Source organism: Spinacia oleracea, chromosome 3, assembly GCF_020520425.1.
Source record: "Spinacia oleracea cultivar Varoflay chromosome 3, BTI_SOV_V1, whole genome shotgun sequence".
Taxonomy (NCBI): domain Eukaryota; kingdom Viridiplantae; phylum Streptophyta; class Magnoliopsida; order Caryophyllales; family Amaranthaceae; genus Spinacia; species Spinacia oleracea.
Genome location: NC_079489.1, coordinates 149,112,951 through 149,131,561, shown reverse-complemented (window position 1 = coordinate 149,131,561; position 18,611 = coordinate 149,112,951). Strand labels below are relative to the sequence as shown.

Below are 18,611 nucleotides of genomic sequence, written 5' to 3'. Positions count from 1 at the left end.
ACCGTGCATCGCACGGGTCCTATACTAGTTTAGTTCCTAAAGAGTACTCCGCATTAAAAAGGGTTAGATAGAAAGTTACAACTACGAATTGAAGTACATAACCAAGTTATGTCTTGGACTAATGGAAAGAATTTTACATTTTAATCAAAAGGTTAGGGTTCAATGTCCATTAGAGACACTTTGAGGGAGGTTCCCATATGTCTAGCTTGCTAACCTGGATGGGTGACCCGTGTGGAGTTCCGACTCGATAGGACACTTCATCTTACCTCCAAAAAAGTACGAAGTATATAAAAAGACCAAACATAATTTCCCAAGTCAAATCACCCTCTTGTGAATGTATAATCTCTATTAGTAATTTAGTAGATCCGATCAAAGGTAGCATGTCCCATTGACCAACCCAGCCCAAAAAGTGACGGATTTTGGGCCAGTATTTCAGGCACAGCCCGATTTTAAGTTCCTTTTGGGGGGTTTTAATTTGTAAAACTGATTTATTGTTGCATAATTAGTCCGCCCTAAAAGCCCATTATTTGTCCTGAATTATAGGTTTTAGACACCAAAAATCAGCCTGAATCTTGACCCGACCCTAGATATTGGAATGAATATTTTAGTACCGCTCAATCCGCCATTTAACGGGAATTTCAAAACTAGGCATTATACTACTCGCACGCAAGGAATGTGCTTCAGAGATCCATTCCCCAATAAGTTTTACGGATTTCTTAAAACAAAAAAGATAAAAAAAAAAACTAGCTAAATGATCGATTCTCTAATAAACCAATGACATAGCATAACCATCTTTATCCACCTAATATATCTAAATAAAAAACAAATTATTTAATTAGATAAAAAGAATTGTTTAGATTAAAACTACGAGAGATTCCTTTCATTCATCCTCCATGATTACTATAGTTAGGTGTATAAATTTAATTATTAAACTAATTATTAACTTTTCTTCTTCTTTTTACTGGCTTATATCATATCATAATGTGCCCGTGATCATGACAACATAAAATTAAAAAAACTAATAGATATCCAATACTCCCTCCGTTCCTAAATAAGTGTCCACTTTCCAAAAATAGTGTTCCCTTATAAGTGTCCACTTTCTATTTTTGAACATACACTTTTCCCACTTTTCCACATACTTTTCCCACTTTCCATAAATCATTATTACTTTTTCTTACACATTCTACATTTTTCCCACTTTTCAATCACCACATCCACTTTTATTTGTACTTTATCAATAAACAATTATCTAATTTTTCCTTTCCCAAAAATAAAAAAACATACCTCTCACACACAATTCAATTTTATTAAATCCCGCGTAAATGTCCAAAATGGACACTTATTTAGGAACGGAAGGAGTACTATAATTTTGTTGTAATTAATCAAGGTGTCTTTAGTACTCGATCCTTGATCTTCTGGGAAGGTCAGAAAAAGGAATAATTATATGAGTTGGTGACGCATCCCACGCCTCAATTTGAATAATGATTTTAGATAATTAATTAAGGTGCCCTTAATTTAATTAGAACCTACTCCTGATCCAATGAACCTGTTGGGGGGAATTGTTTTTTTTTAGCATATCAAACAAATGAAGGTGCAATTGGAGCTGGCAAGTTTGCCCTTCGGGGAACACCCTACCCTTATTATAAATTTATAATATACTCCCATAATGGAGTACTTGGGAGTTAGGACCATTTTATACTTCTAAAGTTCGTTACATATCGTTAAAGATGACATTGCGTCGGGCCGGGCCTGCATACGACATGGTCCAGCATGAAAAATGCACGGCCCAAAACGGGGCATGAAATTGTGGGTTGTGGGTTGGGTTGGGTTGGGTTGAGCTGATGACGCATTTTGTTTTGGAAAAAATATGACAAGACACAACCTGACCCAATTAGTCTTAGGCATGGTACATCATGACACAAGGGGACGTGGGCATGGACAGTGTCTGGGCCACATGACGTAGGAAGGATGGCTGCATGATTCGACAAAGAAGCAAATCGTCGAAAATTGTTGAAATGATTTCTACTAGTCGGGCATCCGGTGTCCGATTGCTTAAAATAATATGTTTCCGGAAAGAAAATGGGCCCACAAGTTCAACTCACAGCTATGCCGTGACTAATGGGCTTTTTAGGCCATCCGAGTTCGTTTAGGGCTCGAAAACTGTTTTTTAATTGTTTCCGACTTTTGTTTTAATTCCGTTTTGTATTAAGGTTTTGTGTTAACTATTTAAACACTTTATTTTTGTCATTAGAAACCAACTATTATTTTGATAATAAATTCTGAGAGTTTATCTCTTTTCTGGTGGATTCCGGAGTTTCTACAGATTTATCGCTCGTAAATCTGTTCGTTCGTTCCAAAGATTAGCGCTTGCTTTTCTTTGATAATTCCGACTGCGTCACCGCACTTCTGAAATTTTCGACACGACCCAACCTGAAACAAGTGAGCTTAAAATAAGTCCGGCCCAAAACACACAGACTTGGTACAAAGCACGGCCCAACTTGACCCACTTCCATTTATCTTTACATGTTGGTGGATGTTTGCTCATAAAGAAATTAATTGTAAATTAAATTTCATTATTTGTGGTTTAGATCTCAAGCTTATGTGCTCGAGTATCTAACTTTATTGTGTATATATCTTTTTATTATTTTAATTAGGAGTAATTGGATTGCTAGAATTGTGACACAAAATCAGCAAACTCAAGCGCCTAATAATATGAGGAATATCTCATATAATTAATTGCCTAGAACATGAATCAGATTCATGAACGTTTGAAGCAATGTGATTTTATAGAGAGAATATGCAATTTTGTGGTGTACTTAAAGTAAAAATGTCTAGTTGGATTGGATTCGCAATACCATTTAAGGCATTAGTTTAAGATTTAAGGCATTAGTTTAAGATTTAAGATTAGGTTATCATTTCTTACATTTTTTTTAAAGACATTGTTTAATGGACTATTATTAATATGCTTGAATGAAGGGAACCTTTTCAGTTTTTACTTGTTCTTAATGGGAGGCTTTTTTCCGTTTTCTTTCTTTCAATCGGGTTTATACAATTTTCTATGCACCATGTCCTTGTCAATTTGTCACGTCATTTTCATTTAAGCTGAGAATATGACTATGTTTAGGAAAAAATCATAAAAAATGGAAAGATATGATATTACTTTGAAGAGAAAATATAAAGAAATTTAGTGATGGATAACTCATTTGGTTAGAGCTTCCATCCCGATTTCAGGTGATCTTGGGATCGATTCTCATCCCCGCCCTTGTAGCTCATTCGCACCAAAAAAAAATAAAAAAATTTAGTTCTCCATCAATATAATATGTTCAAAACATGTTATGAACTTAAATTGTGAATATCAAAGAGTCAAACACTATTTTGATATTTTCATATGCACACAGGTTTTGTTAGGTGACTTAATAAGGGAATGGAGTAGTTTTGATAAAAAGAAGAGCAAAAAGTATTCACCACTTATGAAGCTTTGAGTAGTCTTAAACTGTTAACCTCTTAATATCTTATGGCTTATGACTCATGATTTTATTATCTATCACTTCATAATATCAGTTTATCACTTACTATTATGTATTTGTAGTTGTACTCTCTATATCCAACTATATGATAATGCGTCATTAATAATCGATTTCATTTTAATAATAAAGTCATTTATTTATTAATATTGCAAATTAAGTTGCAATCAATCATAATGTTAAAGCTCGGTTCTATTAGCGTGGTCTGATGTCTTATTTATCTAGTTTTCTGATATGTTAAGGTCAATTTTTTCCTTAATTTGGTTTGGTAAGAATTTTTTTTGTTTTGTGTTGTTTGTTCGATCTAGTCTAAAAGTTAATTACTTGTCTGGTCTAGTTTGGTCTGATGCTAACTTACGTGGCCGAACAAAGATTCGATCTATAGCATGACTCGTTTACAAGTCAATAGTAACCCATTATAGAGAATTGACTCGATATTTGATAATAACCCGACCCAAAACATAATGGAAATCTAAATGATTATAACCAAAATAAACCTAATATCAAAGTAAACCCAAACTGACATAGACCTGACACCGAAATGGTTCGAACTTAAATCAACCTAATACGAAAATGATTAACCCAAAATCTAACCAAAAGTGAAATTGCCCGACTCGAAATCTAATCGAAATCGAAGTGATCCAACTTAAAATTTATCCGAAATGAGCCAAATTGAACTCGACTTGACACTAATATAATAACTTGATCCAAAATCTACCCAAACCCAAAGTCTACACCAACAAAGTGATCCATAAAATCCCATATAGAACTGGTCCAAGTTTACATGAAATCGATAATTAAGACCCTACGAGGCAACTAGCTAGCATAAACTGTCGTTGATCAACCGAAATTTACCCAACATTACCCGACTTTGATTTGGATCAAAATAGAGTCGACTTGACTTGATTCGACCCATCTGAATAAAACTGACTCGTTGTAGGTCAAACCCAAACTCCATCCGGTCATCCGAATTGACACACATGTAAATAATGGTAACTTTTTTTTTTTTTTTTTTTTTTTTTTTTTTTGACGGGATGTAAATAATGGTAACTGATAAGTGCATAAACCAATATTGGTGTTACACCTACACACACTACTTTAATTTGGGATAAAAAGCAAAGAGACAAGAAGGCAAAGATAGTCAAGGGAACATAAATTGCATGCGCCCAAAAATCTCAGCAGTTGCTTACTTGCGTTAGATTCTCCCACGGCCAACAGTAACACCTTTTAGATTTCTTTCACCCTTACAACCAAGTCAGTCCATCAGGATTCAGGGTCGATACTCGAAAGTTGACCCCGCACACTCTATTCCTATCTATCCGACACTTGTAAGAAACTTTTGTATCCGTTTTTTTTTTATGGTCATACCTTAATTTTTATGGTTAAATTTTATGAATTTTAACCGTAGATTTTCGCTATTACAAAATATTAAAACAACATTTTTGAAATTTATAATTAATAATATAAATAATTACTTTGTAATAATTATTCAAAATTTATAAAATCTAAATACGATTTCGATTTTTGTAAAAATATATAATCTCTCCGTATTTTTTTAAGAGATACACTTGTCTTTTCCGGCCGTATTTATTTAAGAGATACACTTGCCATTTTTAGTAACTTATCAACCCCACCATCTAATTAAATAATACATCTAATATACCTTATCACCCACCATCCTATTAAACAAATATTTTCATAAACCCACCCCATCCTCCACCCACCAAAATGACATGGTCCCCACATATTTAATTATTAAAATATCTATCCAACCCACTTGCTTTATTATTTTATTTCATTCAATTATTCTTCTTAATACCCGTGCCCGGCCAAATGTATCTCTTAAAAAAAATACGGAGGGAGTATTTTTTAATAAAGTTCTTTACACTTTGCAATGATATTCATTTTCTCTTACACCCAACCATATTTTTTACACTATTTCTCTTATTTATTTGTATTTTATTATATTCACTTACTTTTTAGTACTAGTCTAAATATTGTGTAAATAATAACTGTGAACACCATTTTAAAATGGAGTTAATATAATACTATTACGGTCCAAGTGTTTCAGGCTTTGTTTGGTTTGGTGTAAAACGTTTTCATTGTGAAAAGATTTTCCATGGAAAATATTTTTTGAGGAAAAACGCAATTCCAACCTAGTTTTCATTTTTTGGTTCTTTAAAAGAAAGGATAAATTGTTTTTTACCGCCTAAAAAAACAAAAAATTGTATTTTACCACCTAAAAAACTAAAAATTATATTTTACCACCTAAAAAAAATTTAAATTTTGTTTTTTACCACACGAAAAATGAAAAAAAATATGAAAATGTTATGTAGGGGGCACAAAAAAGGCAATACTTCTTATATGTTATATCTTTTCCACGATTTCATTTATTTAACTCTTTTCTCTTCCCCAACTTCCTTATGTTCCGCGAATTTACATAATTTTTCACCATCATTAACTAACAAAATTGAAAAAATTTAACGAAAGTAAAGAGAGAAGGGTGAAAGAGTTAAAGAAAATCACATAGTGAGTGTAAAAAATTGAAGGAAAATTGAATTAGGTAGCCATACATAAAAGTTTCATCTATTTTTCTCTTTTAAGTGATAAAATACAAGTTTTAATTTAATTTTAGGTGATAAAATACAAGTTTTAATTTGTTAGGGGTAAAAAAAACAAAATTTTGATTTTTGTAGATGGTAAAAAACAATTTGTACTAAAAGAAAATGGAAAAAGATGGTGAAGATCCAGGGAAAGAAATGAGAGGGAGGTAAGGAAGAAAAAAGGAAAAGTAATTTCCCTCCTTTTCAACTGGAAAAAAAATTTCACCTTTAAGGAACTATGAAAAATTATTTTTTATATTTTACCCAATCAAAACGACGTGAAATAATTGAAAAGTATAAAAATTATTTTCAATAGAAATATTTTACACACTACCAAAAGAAACCTAAATTATAGTATTGCCCATGGATCTTAACTAAAACTAAACTCAACACGACTCTTTGAATCTTGATATGCATAACGTGTGTGGGTAATGTTCTGTTATTGGTCCCTAAATAAGATCCATTTTTTCATGGGAGTTGAAAAATATTGGGACCAGAAAGCAAAGCTAAGGTTTTAAAAGTAGGGGGGGCGTAGTAGTAGTAGGGCTTAGCATTGTCGTGACTCACATATATCCTTTTAAAAGGGGGGCCCCTAACTGTGACACCCCCCTGGCCCCTGCGCCTCCGTCCACCGGCAACGCGTGCCTTAATATTCATGTCGTCTCTCTCCTCGATACCCGCTATATCCTGCACTTACTTTAGGCCTACATCCATGTGAACCTTTCCTTTTTCAGTTTTTCTATTTAACCCTACCCATTTTTTTCAATTTTTTTCAATTTTTTTTTCTAAGTTCATTAATAGTACGGACTATGGAGTACTAGACTACTAGCCTACTGGCTAAAGACGAAAAAAACAAAGCCCATAGAGTCGTGGGTTGGGGCCGGGCCACATATTTTTGGAAAAAAATAAAACAAAGCACGATACTACTCGATCTGACATGACAAAACACGTTAAATGAAGTAAAATTAGGCTTAGACACGACAGCCCGTGGGCCTGAGCCCTGTTTTGAATTTTCAGCCTAGCCATGCCCGACACGATGGAGAGTGGCCCTGACATGGACCTGGCCCGAAGCCTAGCCTAGCCCAGCCCACATCCATCTTTACTATTCCCTCTGTATTTATTTAAGAGATACATATGGACGAATACATGTATCAAGAAGAAGAATTGGATGAGATAAAATAATAAAGCAATTCGGGTTGAGTAGATATTTTAATAAGTAAACAAATGGCGACCATGTCATTTTGGGGGGGTGGGACCTGGGTGAGTTTAATAGGATGGTGGGTCATAGGGTGAATTAAATGTAATATTTAATTAGATGGTGGAGTTGATAAGTTACTAAAAATGACAAGTGTATCTCTTAAATAAATACGGATGGAGTATTGGCTACTGGTCTAACTACTATTTTGTTCTCTTGGCCTGTTCTGGTCTAATTTTTATTTTATGTCTGGTTTGGTGTGAATGTTTTATGTGAGTGTTTTTTGCGTTTTTTTTAGTCTGCTCTAATCTGATATGAACTGATTTTCTAGTCTAATCTAATAAATAATGAGAATCAGATAAAGAGAGCAAACCACCTCAAAATACCCTGGTTTCCCCAAATTTTACTAGCTACCAGTGTAGTCTGTTTTGCCATTTGTTCTTCACTAGATTTAGTAATGTACATTAATCTTTTTTTTGATGAACCTTGTCATTTGTTCTTCACTAGATTTAGTAATGTACATTAATCTTTTTTTGATGAACCTCCCAACTCCCAAGATAAACTCGTCAACCTATTTGGACCACTTGAGATAATACTCAATCTCATACTAGAAGAAAGCCTATGTTACACTAATTTGGACCACTTGAGATAATACTCAATCTCATATACACCAAAATTTACTACTAGTGGAGTATAACTTTGATTTGTCATCTGTCTTCACTAGATTTAGTAATGTACATTTAAAAAAAAAATTGATGAACCTACCAACTCCCAAGATAAACTAATTAACTTGTACTCCGTATTAAAGTCCTGTTCTGTTCACCTTATTTTCACTTATTTCAGGAAAAATAAGTTCAGATAAGTTCAGTTAAGTTTAGATAAGTTCAGATAAGTTCAGATAAGTTCAGATAAGATAAGTTCAGGAAAAATAAGGTTTGGTCAAGTACAATTTATAACTAAAATAAGTTTTGATAAGTTCTAATAAGTTCAAATAAGTTCGGTTAAGTTCAGATAAGTTCAGATAAGATAAGTTCGGGAAAAATAAGTGGAAATCAGGTGAATAAAACACAGCCTAAGCTACTACATACGGAGTAGATGGTTAGAGCATGAATAAGGGGGAGCTCTTAGACGTATAACAATATATAGTTTATACTTGCTATTTTTAAAAATCAAAAGAATGATATTACAAGATTAAAGGCCTAAGGGATATAATTTGTAAAATTACGTTTGACCAAATTAATTGACATAATTAAGAATGATGATTTATGATAAATAATATAAGCTGGATGCCAGTTAGAAAGTACATGGCCGGGTTGTAATCTTAGATTGATTTTCTTAGTACTCAATCCACATGCTCCTATTAAACACCCACAATCATTGTGCTTGGATTTATTTCCATTCAAATCCAACCAATCATACCTACTTATAAATAAAAACAACAACAATAATAATAATAATAATAAAAAAAATTAAAAACATATTATTATACCGAAAGTAAGAAAGACAATTAAGAACGTAAATAAAACACAAATAGCTATATTTTATGTGGTTTACAAAGTATTTGTGTTAGCTATATACGAAGAAAACTTTATTAATTTTGAGAAATATATATTACATACGGAGCAATACAAGTATACAACTAGATTTGACCTAAAGAATTGGCCGATTTAATGCATATTCTAGCAAACGTAAAACTGTACGGAGTAGTTGATAATATGATGATGCATAAATATAAGCCCTCCATTATATAAGCACTAACCCACCTTATTATTATTCCTAATAATCCGATCTCCCTTAAATGTTGCATCTTACAATTAAATTAATTAATTAATAAAATAATTACGGAGTAGTATGATGATTTGGTATCAAATTAAAGGTAGTAGTGGTGGATTAATTATACAGTATGAAGATCCAGCGGCCAGAGTTAGAACTTTTGGACTATTCGAAGAGGTACTTGGGTATGATCGTACGGTGAGGATCAATGTGTCGGCGGGCCCGGTGGGTGATGCCACTAACTTGGTCTTGCTTTGGATTATCATTAAACATATGACATTCTTCTATACTCCCTCCGTCCCGGAATACTTGACCTGTTTTCCTTATCGAGCCGTCCCTTAATACTTGATCTGTTTCTAAAAATGGAAATATTCTAACAATATTATATTATTTCTCACTCCACCCCTATTAACCCACCTACCCCCTACTCCATACAAAAAATAATTAAAAATTCAACCCCTACTCTCCCCCAACCCCACCTCTTAACCCACCTCCCACTAACTACATTAAAATAATACCCCACTATCAACTACTACCTATTAAATTAAATAAGTCAATTCAAGTCCCTTAAACTCTGTGCCGGTCAAACCGGGTCGAGTATTCCGGGACGAAGGGAGTATTATCTAGTATTAATCATTAATTGATCAATCTAATTAGTATTGATTAGCCAACTGTATCTGGTTATATACATACGGAGTATTACTTGCCTCCATGTGATCCTCTTATTGGCTTTGGCCGTCTTGCTAGCCTGCTTAAGCTGGACTACTCTTAGCTCTATTATTTTTCCTTTAAAAATAAATAAATTATTTTCAATTTTTGTTATATACATGAAAGTATGCTCTATTAATTCAATACTCCAATACGGAATTTATAACTAACACAAGTTGATGAAGTTGGTGGAGAATTCATAATATGATTTGAAGGTTATAAGGTCGAGCTGAAGTGTTATATGTAGGAGTGGCTCAATGCTTGACATGCATAGTTGAACTGGTTGACAATTTGACATGAGATAAATGTTGATTTAGTAAGGTCTTATTTCTTACGTATATAAGAAAAAATACGCAGTAGTTTTATGATCAATATAAGTTGGTGGAATTGTTGAGAAACTGATCACTTTATGACTTGGAGGGCACAAGGTCGAGCACTCAAGCTGAATCATTATGATTGAGAGTGGCTTAAGGCTTGACCGACTTAGCTGGACTAGCTAACTTAAGATATGTGATGATTCAATATGATCCATCTCCTTACCCGTTCTAACTTTTTGTCAATGAAATACTAATAATTAGTTTTGATTAAAATGATGTTTTAGGAATTTTACGGCTTAGAATTATGAGAATCTACTAAAACAAGCATTCCCAAATAATACATGTGAGTGTCTCACATTAATAAAAGACGAAAGGTTAATCACTTAATAAGGGTATGTGTCTATTCCGTCTATTTCCATATAGTTTTAAGGTAATATCTCTTACGGCCTTATTAAATAAACTCTCGATCTCTCAATGATCGATGCGACCAGACCCGTATTTAACAGAATCATTAATGGGAAATTAATGGTTATAAACCATTTGATTAGCTGGTGATTCTTAACACCGGCCTCCAAAGAAAAAGGAAACCATAAATATAATTAAAAAAAGGGTAGATAATGTAATCCAAATCCTAAATAAATGAGTGTGTATATCTAGGAAGGCCGGCATGGTATTATTAAACTAAAAACGGATCAGAGTTTAGAATAAAGCCTGCAGAAATTGCTGGTACTGTCAAACCCATCTTTCTCTCTTCCCTCACAAATCTATAATCAGATTGGTTAAAGGTTTTAATCTGGGATTTGTTTGGCATGCCCAAAAGTTGGAACACCAAACTCTTAACCAACAATAATTCTCATTGATTTCTGTGCTAATTATACTCCTATTTATATCCCTTCCTTTTTTTCCCTTGGCCCCTCTCTTTTTTCATTAACTTCTATTATTTCCTCTTCTGCTATATATATATACTTGAAGATTTGGTTCAAGATCAGGTGATCTAATCCTTTCACTCTCAAAAATATCATCATCGTTGTCGTCGTCATCATCATCTGCATATCCTTATTTTTAGAGGAAACAGTTTGTTATAAACGCATTAATTAAGAGACAAAGTGTTCATTAATAGATACGGAGATTAAATATCGTCGCCGATCTTCCTATCTTGCTAGATCAAGTATATATCCAAGACATTTTTCACAGGTAAGAAGAAAATTTCAACTTATTTTCTCTAGCTTTCTTACTTTATATTATATGCACTTGGAATTATTATATCTGAAATAATATTTCTTTAAAAATGATTAAAAAAAATGTCTTTGAAATTTTTGAATTTTAGCCTTTTGTTTCATCCTTGTGGATTTTTGCACTAAAACTTGGGAGGATAAAAACTAGATATACCATGTGAGTAGAGCACTGTTTCTGTGTTTCACAAAGGGTGTGTACCCCTTTTATAAAGGGTGTGTAAATATCAATTAAGTGGTGTGTTATAATTAGTTTTGTTCGATCATGATATAAATGTCAAAATGAACTAAGTGGTGTGCTATAATCAGTTTCCATTTTATCAGTATAGATTTCATGTGAACAGAACACGTTTCTGTACTCTTACACTAAAAGGTGTGTCAAAATCAGTATCTGTCTATCCCTCCGAATTTCATTGTACTCACTTATGAAGGAAAATTAAAGAATGAATAATGTCCACAATTGGTAGTTTGATACTGTATAGAAGCATGCAAAGTGACAGGATTCTGATAATGAAAGAGAAAAAAAAAATGAGATGAGCATGTGTGTGATATAAACTTGATGAGAATGATATGTCATTTACCATATTATAAATATCTAACTATTATGGCTAACACCATACATATTGATACAACATATCAATCATATAACCTAAGGTGTGTTTTCATTTGGAAGTAGTATTACATATTTACATGGCCCCTACAATTTGATGGGTGTGGGGGAGAATGATATTACTTGAGTTTGGAAACTTTGTAGGGGGCCAATTAATTAATATTCTTCTTCGTGTGTCCTATCCCGTTACGACACCTATAAAAAGAATTATGTAACTATTAACATCACCATCATTAACTTAAGTCCATGAAATATGGAACTAAAAAATAGTCCTCATATAAGTTAAATAGAGAGATAATACTATGAAAATGAACCGAGTTATAGAGAGTTAAAGAAAAGAAACCAACGAGTTTAGTTACACCAAATTCATTATTTCATATACGAAATATGTACTCGTAGTATAAGATTGAGGTACAAAATAATAAATGTCTAATAGTAGCTATTTTATGAAGTTTCCTTGATTGAGATTGAATTGTCATGTTTTTCTTCCTAATTTTTTTTTTCTTTTTCTTCATTTCTCAGGAACAAGATCGAAGAAGCTTCTGATCATTGAAGAGTGTAAACTTTTTTTTTTTAGTTAAATATTGGTTTGCATTTCTTATTTCAACAAATGGAGAAGACCCTAAAGTCCAATCATGATGAGAGGGAGTTCATGCGAATAGCAATGCTAAAGCATGAAGAAACATTTAGAGAACAGGTAATTTTATTTTACATACTAATCTTTAAATCAAAGTAATTTTTTTTAAGGAGATAGTTTTTTTTGGTTGCAAATGAGTCGGACAACACAAATTACAAATAGAAAATGGGATTCGAATTTGAAACTTGTCAATCTGTCATACACTGATCCTCGTTCTTAACCACTAGACCAGTAGGTCGGAACCTTGTTGGTTTTTTAGGGGATGTTTGGTTGCAAGTAATTGAGGGAAAAGTGAAAATTCTTATGAGGTGAAGAACGTTGTTGGTTGACATGAGATGGGAGAAAGGAGAAATCGGAACTTTCGTGAGAAGTTTTTTTCATTGAAAATGTTTTCCGTCAAACCAAACAGAGCCTGTATGTTTAAACTAAATTGATTAAAGTTTTCGAATGGGGTTTATCATTTTCTGTTACATAGTGTTGTTTTTAACATAAATTTTTTTTATGGTACAGGTTAGTGAACTTCATCGTGTTTACCGAATTCAGAAGATGCTAATGGATAGTGTTGGAATCAGACAACAACAACAACAACAACTGCAACAACAGCAACAGCAACAACAGAAGGAAAAACTGGAGCGATATAATTTGATTGAGAGCAGCAAAAATGGGTTTACAATCGATCATTATCAACAACAATTAATACTACAACAAGCACAAGCACAAAGGGAAATTAGTAGTACTAATAATATTATCAACGCTAATACAAAAATCAGCAGCAATATTATGATGGGATTAAGTGTAACAACAGGCGGCGGCGGCGGCGGTAGCGGTGGTGGTGGTGGTGGTCCAAGACCATTATCCGACGCACATGAACACATTGCAGAATCCAACGGTAAATTAGTGATGTTAGAAGCAGAGACTGATGAGATTGAGTTAGCTCTAAGTTTAGGCCCATCAACTTACAACCCGAGACGACGACGGAAAAATGGTAACAAGTCGGATTCGGGTCAAAGCCTATCATCATCTACTTCAACCGGGTCAAGCCAAACCCGAAAAACAAGCCCAAAGAATAATAATGCTACTACTACTAATAATCATAGAAGCTCAACGACGACGACGACAACATGGGGTGGTTTTCCGCAGGGATCCGGGATCGAACCCGGATTCTCAAATGGGCAACAAAATAGTAATCCTCCATGGTTGTACCAAGCTTTGAGCTTGAAGCTGACATGACTTAATTAACTGAAATTGATTACTAGGTTCATCTTTAATCAGTTTGTGTGGAGTTGTTTTTTTTTTTTTTTTTTTTTTTTTGCTTTTCTTTTTTATGTTAATTTTTTTTAATGGTGGTAGTTTACTAGCTTGGAGAATGATGGAGAAAGTATTTGACATTCAGGCATTCGAAGATCAGGCCTTTTTGTAAAAAGTTTAATTAAAAATTAAATTGTTTATCTAATGCAACCTTGAAATCTTGAATTAGGCATGCAGTTGAGTTGGTAATTACTTCAGATTTTTTATCAATTATATTATATTCATATATTATCAAAAGAACATGGACAAATATAGTCAGTTGTTGTGCCCTGAGAAATGAACACTACAATTTTGCAGGTTTGGATATAGGGAGATAGGTACCAACTACCAAGTAAAGATGGTAGGTCGGGTATCATGATGAGCCCGCTTATCTTAGACGTTGATAAAAATAAAGTATATAACCAATAATTCTTGTCCTATACTCCTATATTGTATTTTCTTCAGAAAAAATGTGCAGGTGCTAAAAAATATCCTAAATGTAGACTAAGTTAATGACACAATTTAAAAGACAAAAATACCCTTATTTATTCATACATTTTTCACCCCGCGAACTCCTTTCCGTTTTCTTCCCATACTTCCTTCCTTCTTCAACAAATACCATCAATTGATTGCAGTCAGTCAATCTTTCTTCGCTAAGTTAAGATTTTTGTGGTTTAATTGTTTTATTTGCTGTTTAAATATTGCTCAATCTTTCAAATTATGTATAATAAATGAATAATGAACTTCAGTTTTGGATACGAAGGTGAAGTCCAGGTGCCGGGTCTTTGATCCGGAGGTAGAGTTCAGGTGCCGGATAGTTTTTCCGGAGGTATAGCGAGGCTGCCGGAAAAATAAACAGGAGGTACGGTAAGGTTGCCGGATAGCATTACCGGAGGTAGGAAAGTTATTCCGGGTTAAGATGTAAAACGCTTGCTCCACCATTGTTCTTTTGCTTGTTAAACTCTTGCTCCACCATGACTACACTGTTAAGGTTGCCTCATACATTGCTTCTTTCCCTGTTAAACTCTTGCTCCACCATGGCTACACTATCCACGCATTTAAACCTTAATTTTGTTTATTTTTAGTGGGAATTTCATCTCGGTTCTCTTTATTTGTTGAAATCTGACTACCTTTTTTATTAAATAAAAATCCGACTTGCAAATATTACTTACAGTAAAATAATCAGCATTGTGTAGTTTACCATTGGTGTCAATTGAATATTAGAGTGATTATATGAGTTTTAGATGGAAAAAAATAAATTAGAAAATGATAATTTAGGAAAAATAATATTTAAGTAATATTTAGTTATTTTGCATTGTAATTTTTAACTGATCTGCCGCTCTCTCATCCTCTCTCCCTCTTTTATTTTCTAGGGTATATTTTTTTGGCCGCCATAGGCCGGATATAGTCTAATTTCTTCGGAAATTAGACTATTTCCGACCCTTTTCCTTCATTTAATACAGTTATTGTATCCTAAATTCAATAAATTTTCACCATATAGGCGAAGTTCGTCTTTGTTCATTAGTCTGTTTGGTTTGTCGTTCAGTGGATTTATGTAGAATTGGTTCCTTGATAAAGTTTTATGCGGGATCTCAACTGATATCAATTTTCCGAGTACATTCAAATTAATCAAGTGAAAATTAATTATTAACTCTAATATTAATTATTAACTCTAATATGATTATTGTGGAATACATATTTATATTGCTCCCTGAATAATTTAGAATGCATTCTCTTCACCTGTTTTAGCAAGAGTAATACTGAATGATGATGGTCTAGCTGGGTGGGTTGTCTAATACACAGTATTACAGTTGGAATAGAGGAGCCTGCGGAAATAGTAGAAATCAATTGTTAGTGTGTCTGCCACCAATGGTAACAATAGATTCCCCTATCTTCATTTTTAATTATTGTTTTACTACGGAGTATCATTAACGAGGGGCCTCTTCCCTGTCCTCATAATTTTCATTTCTCTCCACCATGTGCCCAGCCTTTTCACCTATTTTTTTACACAATATTCATCTTATTAATGTTTTTTTACACTCCCAAGTCCCCGGCCCAAAAAACACAAAAATCTGTATAGAACCGCAAATTTTTGGCTGTACCCGGGCTGGCTGTACCCCCATCCAAAACGATGTCGTTTTGTGTTGTTTAAAATGAACATTAATATACTGGTACAAAAATGAACATTTACTATTTCGGAAATGAACATTTATTTATTTATTTGGAATGAACATTTACTATTTTGGAAATGAACATTTATTTATTTATTTGGAAATAAACTACAAAAATGAACATTTACTATTTCGGAAATGAACATTTATTTATTTATTTGGAATGAACATTTACTATTTTGGAAATGAACATTTATTTATTTATTTGGAAATAAACAATATAAGCGCTTGTAAAAACATAAAAGACCAATGAAGTTAACAATTTCATTATGAACATTAAACATATATTTATTGTGAACAAACAAATAAACAAGAAAGAACAAATAATTCAACAAAAAAGAACAAACAATATAAAAAAGAACATAAAATTCCAGAAAAAAGAACAACCAATACAACAATTATGAACAATTTTATGATGAATTTTAAAGCCAACATGAAAGAACAAACAATACAACAAGAAAGAACAAATACTGGTACAAAAATGAACATTTACTATTTCGGAAATGAACATTTATTTATTTATTTGGAATGAATATTTACTATTGTGGAAATGAACATTTATTTATTTATAAGGCGCTTATAAAAACATAAAAGACCAATGAAGTGAACAATTTCATTATGAACATGCATTAACCATATATTTATTGTGAACAAACAAATAAACAAGAAAGAACAAATAATTCAACAAAAAAGAACAAATAATATAAAAAAGAACATAAAATTCCAGAAAAAAGAACAAACAATACAACAATTATGAACAATTTTATGATGAATTTTAAAGCCAACATGAAAGAACAAACAATAAAGCAAATAATTATTATGAACAAACAAATAAACAAGAAAGAACAAATAATTCAACAAAAAAAAACAAACAATATAAAAAAGAACATAAAATTCTAGAAAAAAGAACAAACAATACAACAATTATGAATAATTTTATGATGAATTTTAAAGCCAACATGAAAGAACAAACAATACAACAATAAGTTTGATGAATGAATTTAAAAAACAACAAGAAAAAACAAACAATACAACAAGAAAAAACAAACAATACAAAAAGAAAGAATAAAAGATTAATGAAGAGTTTAATTATGAACATTAACCATATGATTATTATAAACAAACAAATAAATAAGAAAGAACAAACAATATAAAAAAGAACATAAAATTCCAGAAGAAAGAACAAAAAATACAACAATTATGAAAATTTGATGATGAATTTATAAAACAACATGAAAGAACAAACAGTACAACAAGAAAGAACAAACAGTACAATAAAAATGAACAAACAGTATAATAAAAAAGAACAAACAGTCGACAAGAATGAACAAACAATATGAGCGCGTCGTTTTTGGGGGGTACAGCCAGAGCTGGCTGTACCCGGGTATAGCAGTTAGCGATATAGAAAGAATTATTGTTACTTGCAAACTAATTTTAGGATTCCTTTATATTGGATTTACTTTGACTGAATTTATATTATCTGATCATATCTAAACTTATTTTATATGAAAAAACTTATTTGTGTGTGAAAATGTCTGAAATTTTTTTTATTTTTGTTGAACTTATATTAGCTGAACTTATCTGAACTTAACTGAACTTATTTTGTTGGAAATAAGTCAAAATAAGTCGAATAGAATAGGGCCTTAGTTAATTTGGATATACTACTGGTACAGAATAAAGAAATTGGGCTTCACTTACACAAGGTGTGTCAAAATCAATTCCAGGAAATAATGGTTTCATATCTAAAAAAATTACGAACTATTTCCGTTGTCCCGAAATACTTGCCCCAGTTTGACTAGCCACGTTTGCCAACACACAACTTTGACCACCAATATCTTTAATTACCTATTACAAAACCTTATAAAATGTTACTCCGTAATATTTTGAAATGATACATTAAGATGAAGCCAAAAATATACTCCGTACTTCGTATTACACCCTAACATTTGTTTTCAGTTACTATAAATTAAATATGCTTAAAATGAATTGTGTGAATAGTGCAAAAAGTCTAAATGGTGTAAGTAATTCGGGAGAGAGGGAGTAGTTTCTAAGAGCAAACCTTGTCCGGCCATCACCAAACTTTGGAACAAAAATTTACATAACTTACTTTCGACAAAACTACTATAGTTTAATATTGAACACTATTCAGGTTTTTTTTTATAACGTTGTGTTGGTTAATACAATATCCTGTAGTGTGATGGTGGCTTGGATCACAAGACACAAGTACAGTGCAGGCTCACCATAGTATACATACACCATTCCTCACATGATATTTTCCCTTGTAACTGCTTTGGCTGATGTGGCAACTCAGCAGCTAGGTTGTTAGAGCAATGTATTTTGATTGGTTGCTAGTACTACTGCTGATTCCTGATTGGTTAAGACAGCTAGGCTATGCTTCCCTATATAAGCTTATCTCATGTATTATTTTCATTATTACGTTTTATGCTAATTGCTTGAATTGTAAGCAACTTCTTAATACAAAATATTCTCTCCCCTCAGCAACTCAGTTTATAGTTGCTGAGGTCCATTGTTGGTGCGTTCCTTCTAAGATTTC

General features: G+C 32.6%; 1 protein-coding gene across 2 annotated transcripts; it reads left to right on the top strand.

Annotated features, from left to right (window-relative positions):
* The first annotated feature begins 10,754 nt into the window (after positions 1 to 10,754).
* On the top strand, positions 10,755 to 14,083 carry LOC110790342 (uncharacterized). Of its 2 annotated transcripts, none has more exons than XM_021995126.2 (3): positions 10,755 to 11,314; positions 12,485 to 12,659; positions 13,110 to 14,083. In XM_021995126.2, exons 2-3 carry the CDS (start codon positions 12,573 to 12,575, stop codon positions 13,827 to 13,829), a joined length of 807 nt encoding a protein of 268 aa, XP_021850818.2. In that variant the 5' UTR covers positions 10,755 to 11,314; positions 12,485 to 12,572; the 3' UTR covers positions 13,830 to 14,083. The 2 variants fall into 2 exon arrangements, with proteins under 2 accessions (XP_021850818.2, XP_021850819.2); XM_021995127.2 differs by lacking the exon at positions 10,755 to 11,314 and adding an exon at positions 12,016 to 12,373.
* Positions 14,084 to 18,611: the final 4,528 nt, after the last annotated feature.

What these genes read in the sequence shown, in the direction of transcription:
- LOC110790342 (XM_021995126.2), top strand. Translation starts at nt 12,573, where the DNA reads ATGGAGAAGACCCTAAAGTCCAATCATGATGAGAGGGAGTTCATGCGA. An exon ending in AAGAAACATTTAGAGAACAG is followed by an intron (nt 12,660 to 13,109) that starts GTAATTTTATTT and finishes TTTATGGTACAG; the next exon opens with GTTAGTGAACTTCATCGTGT.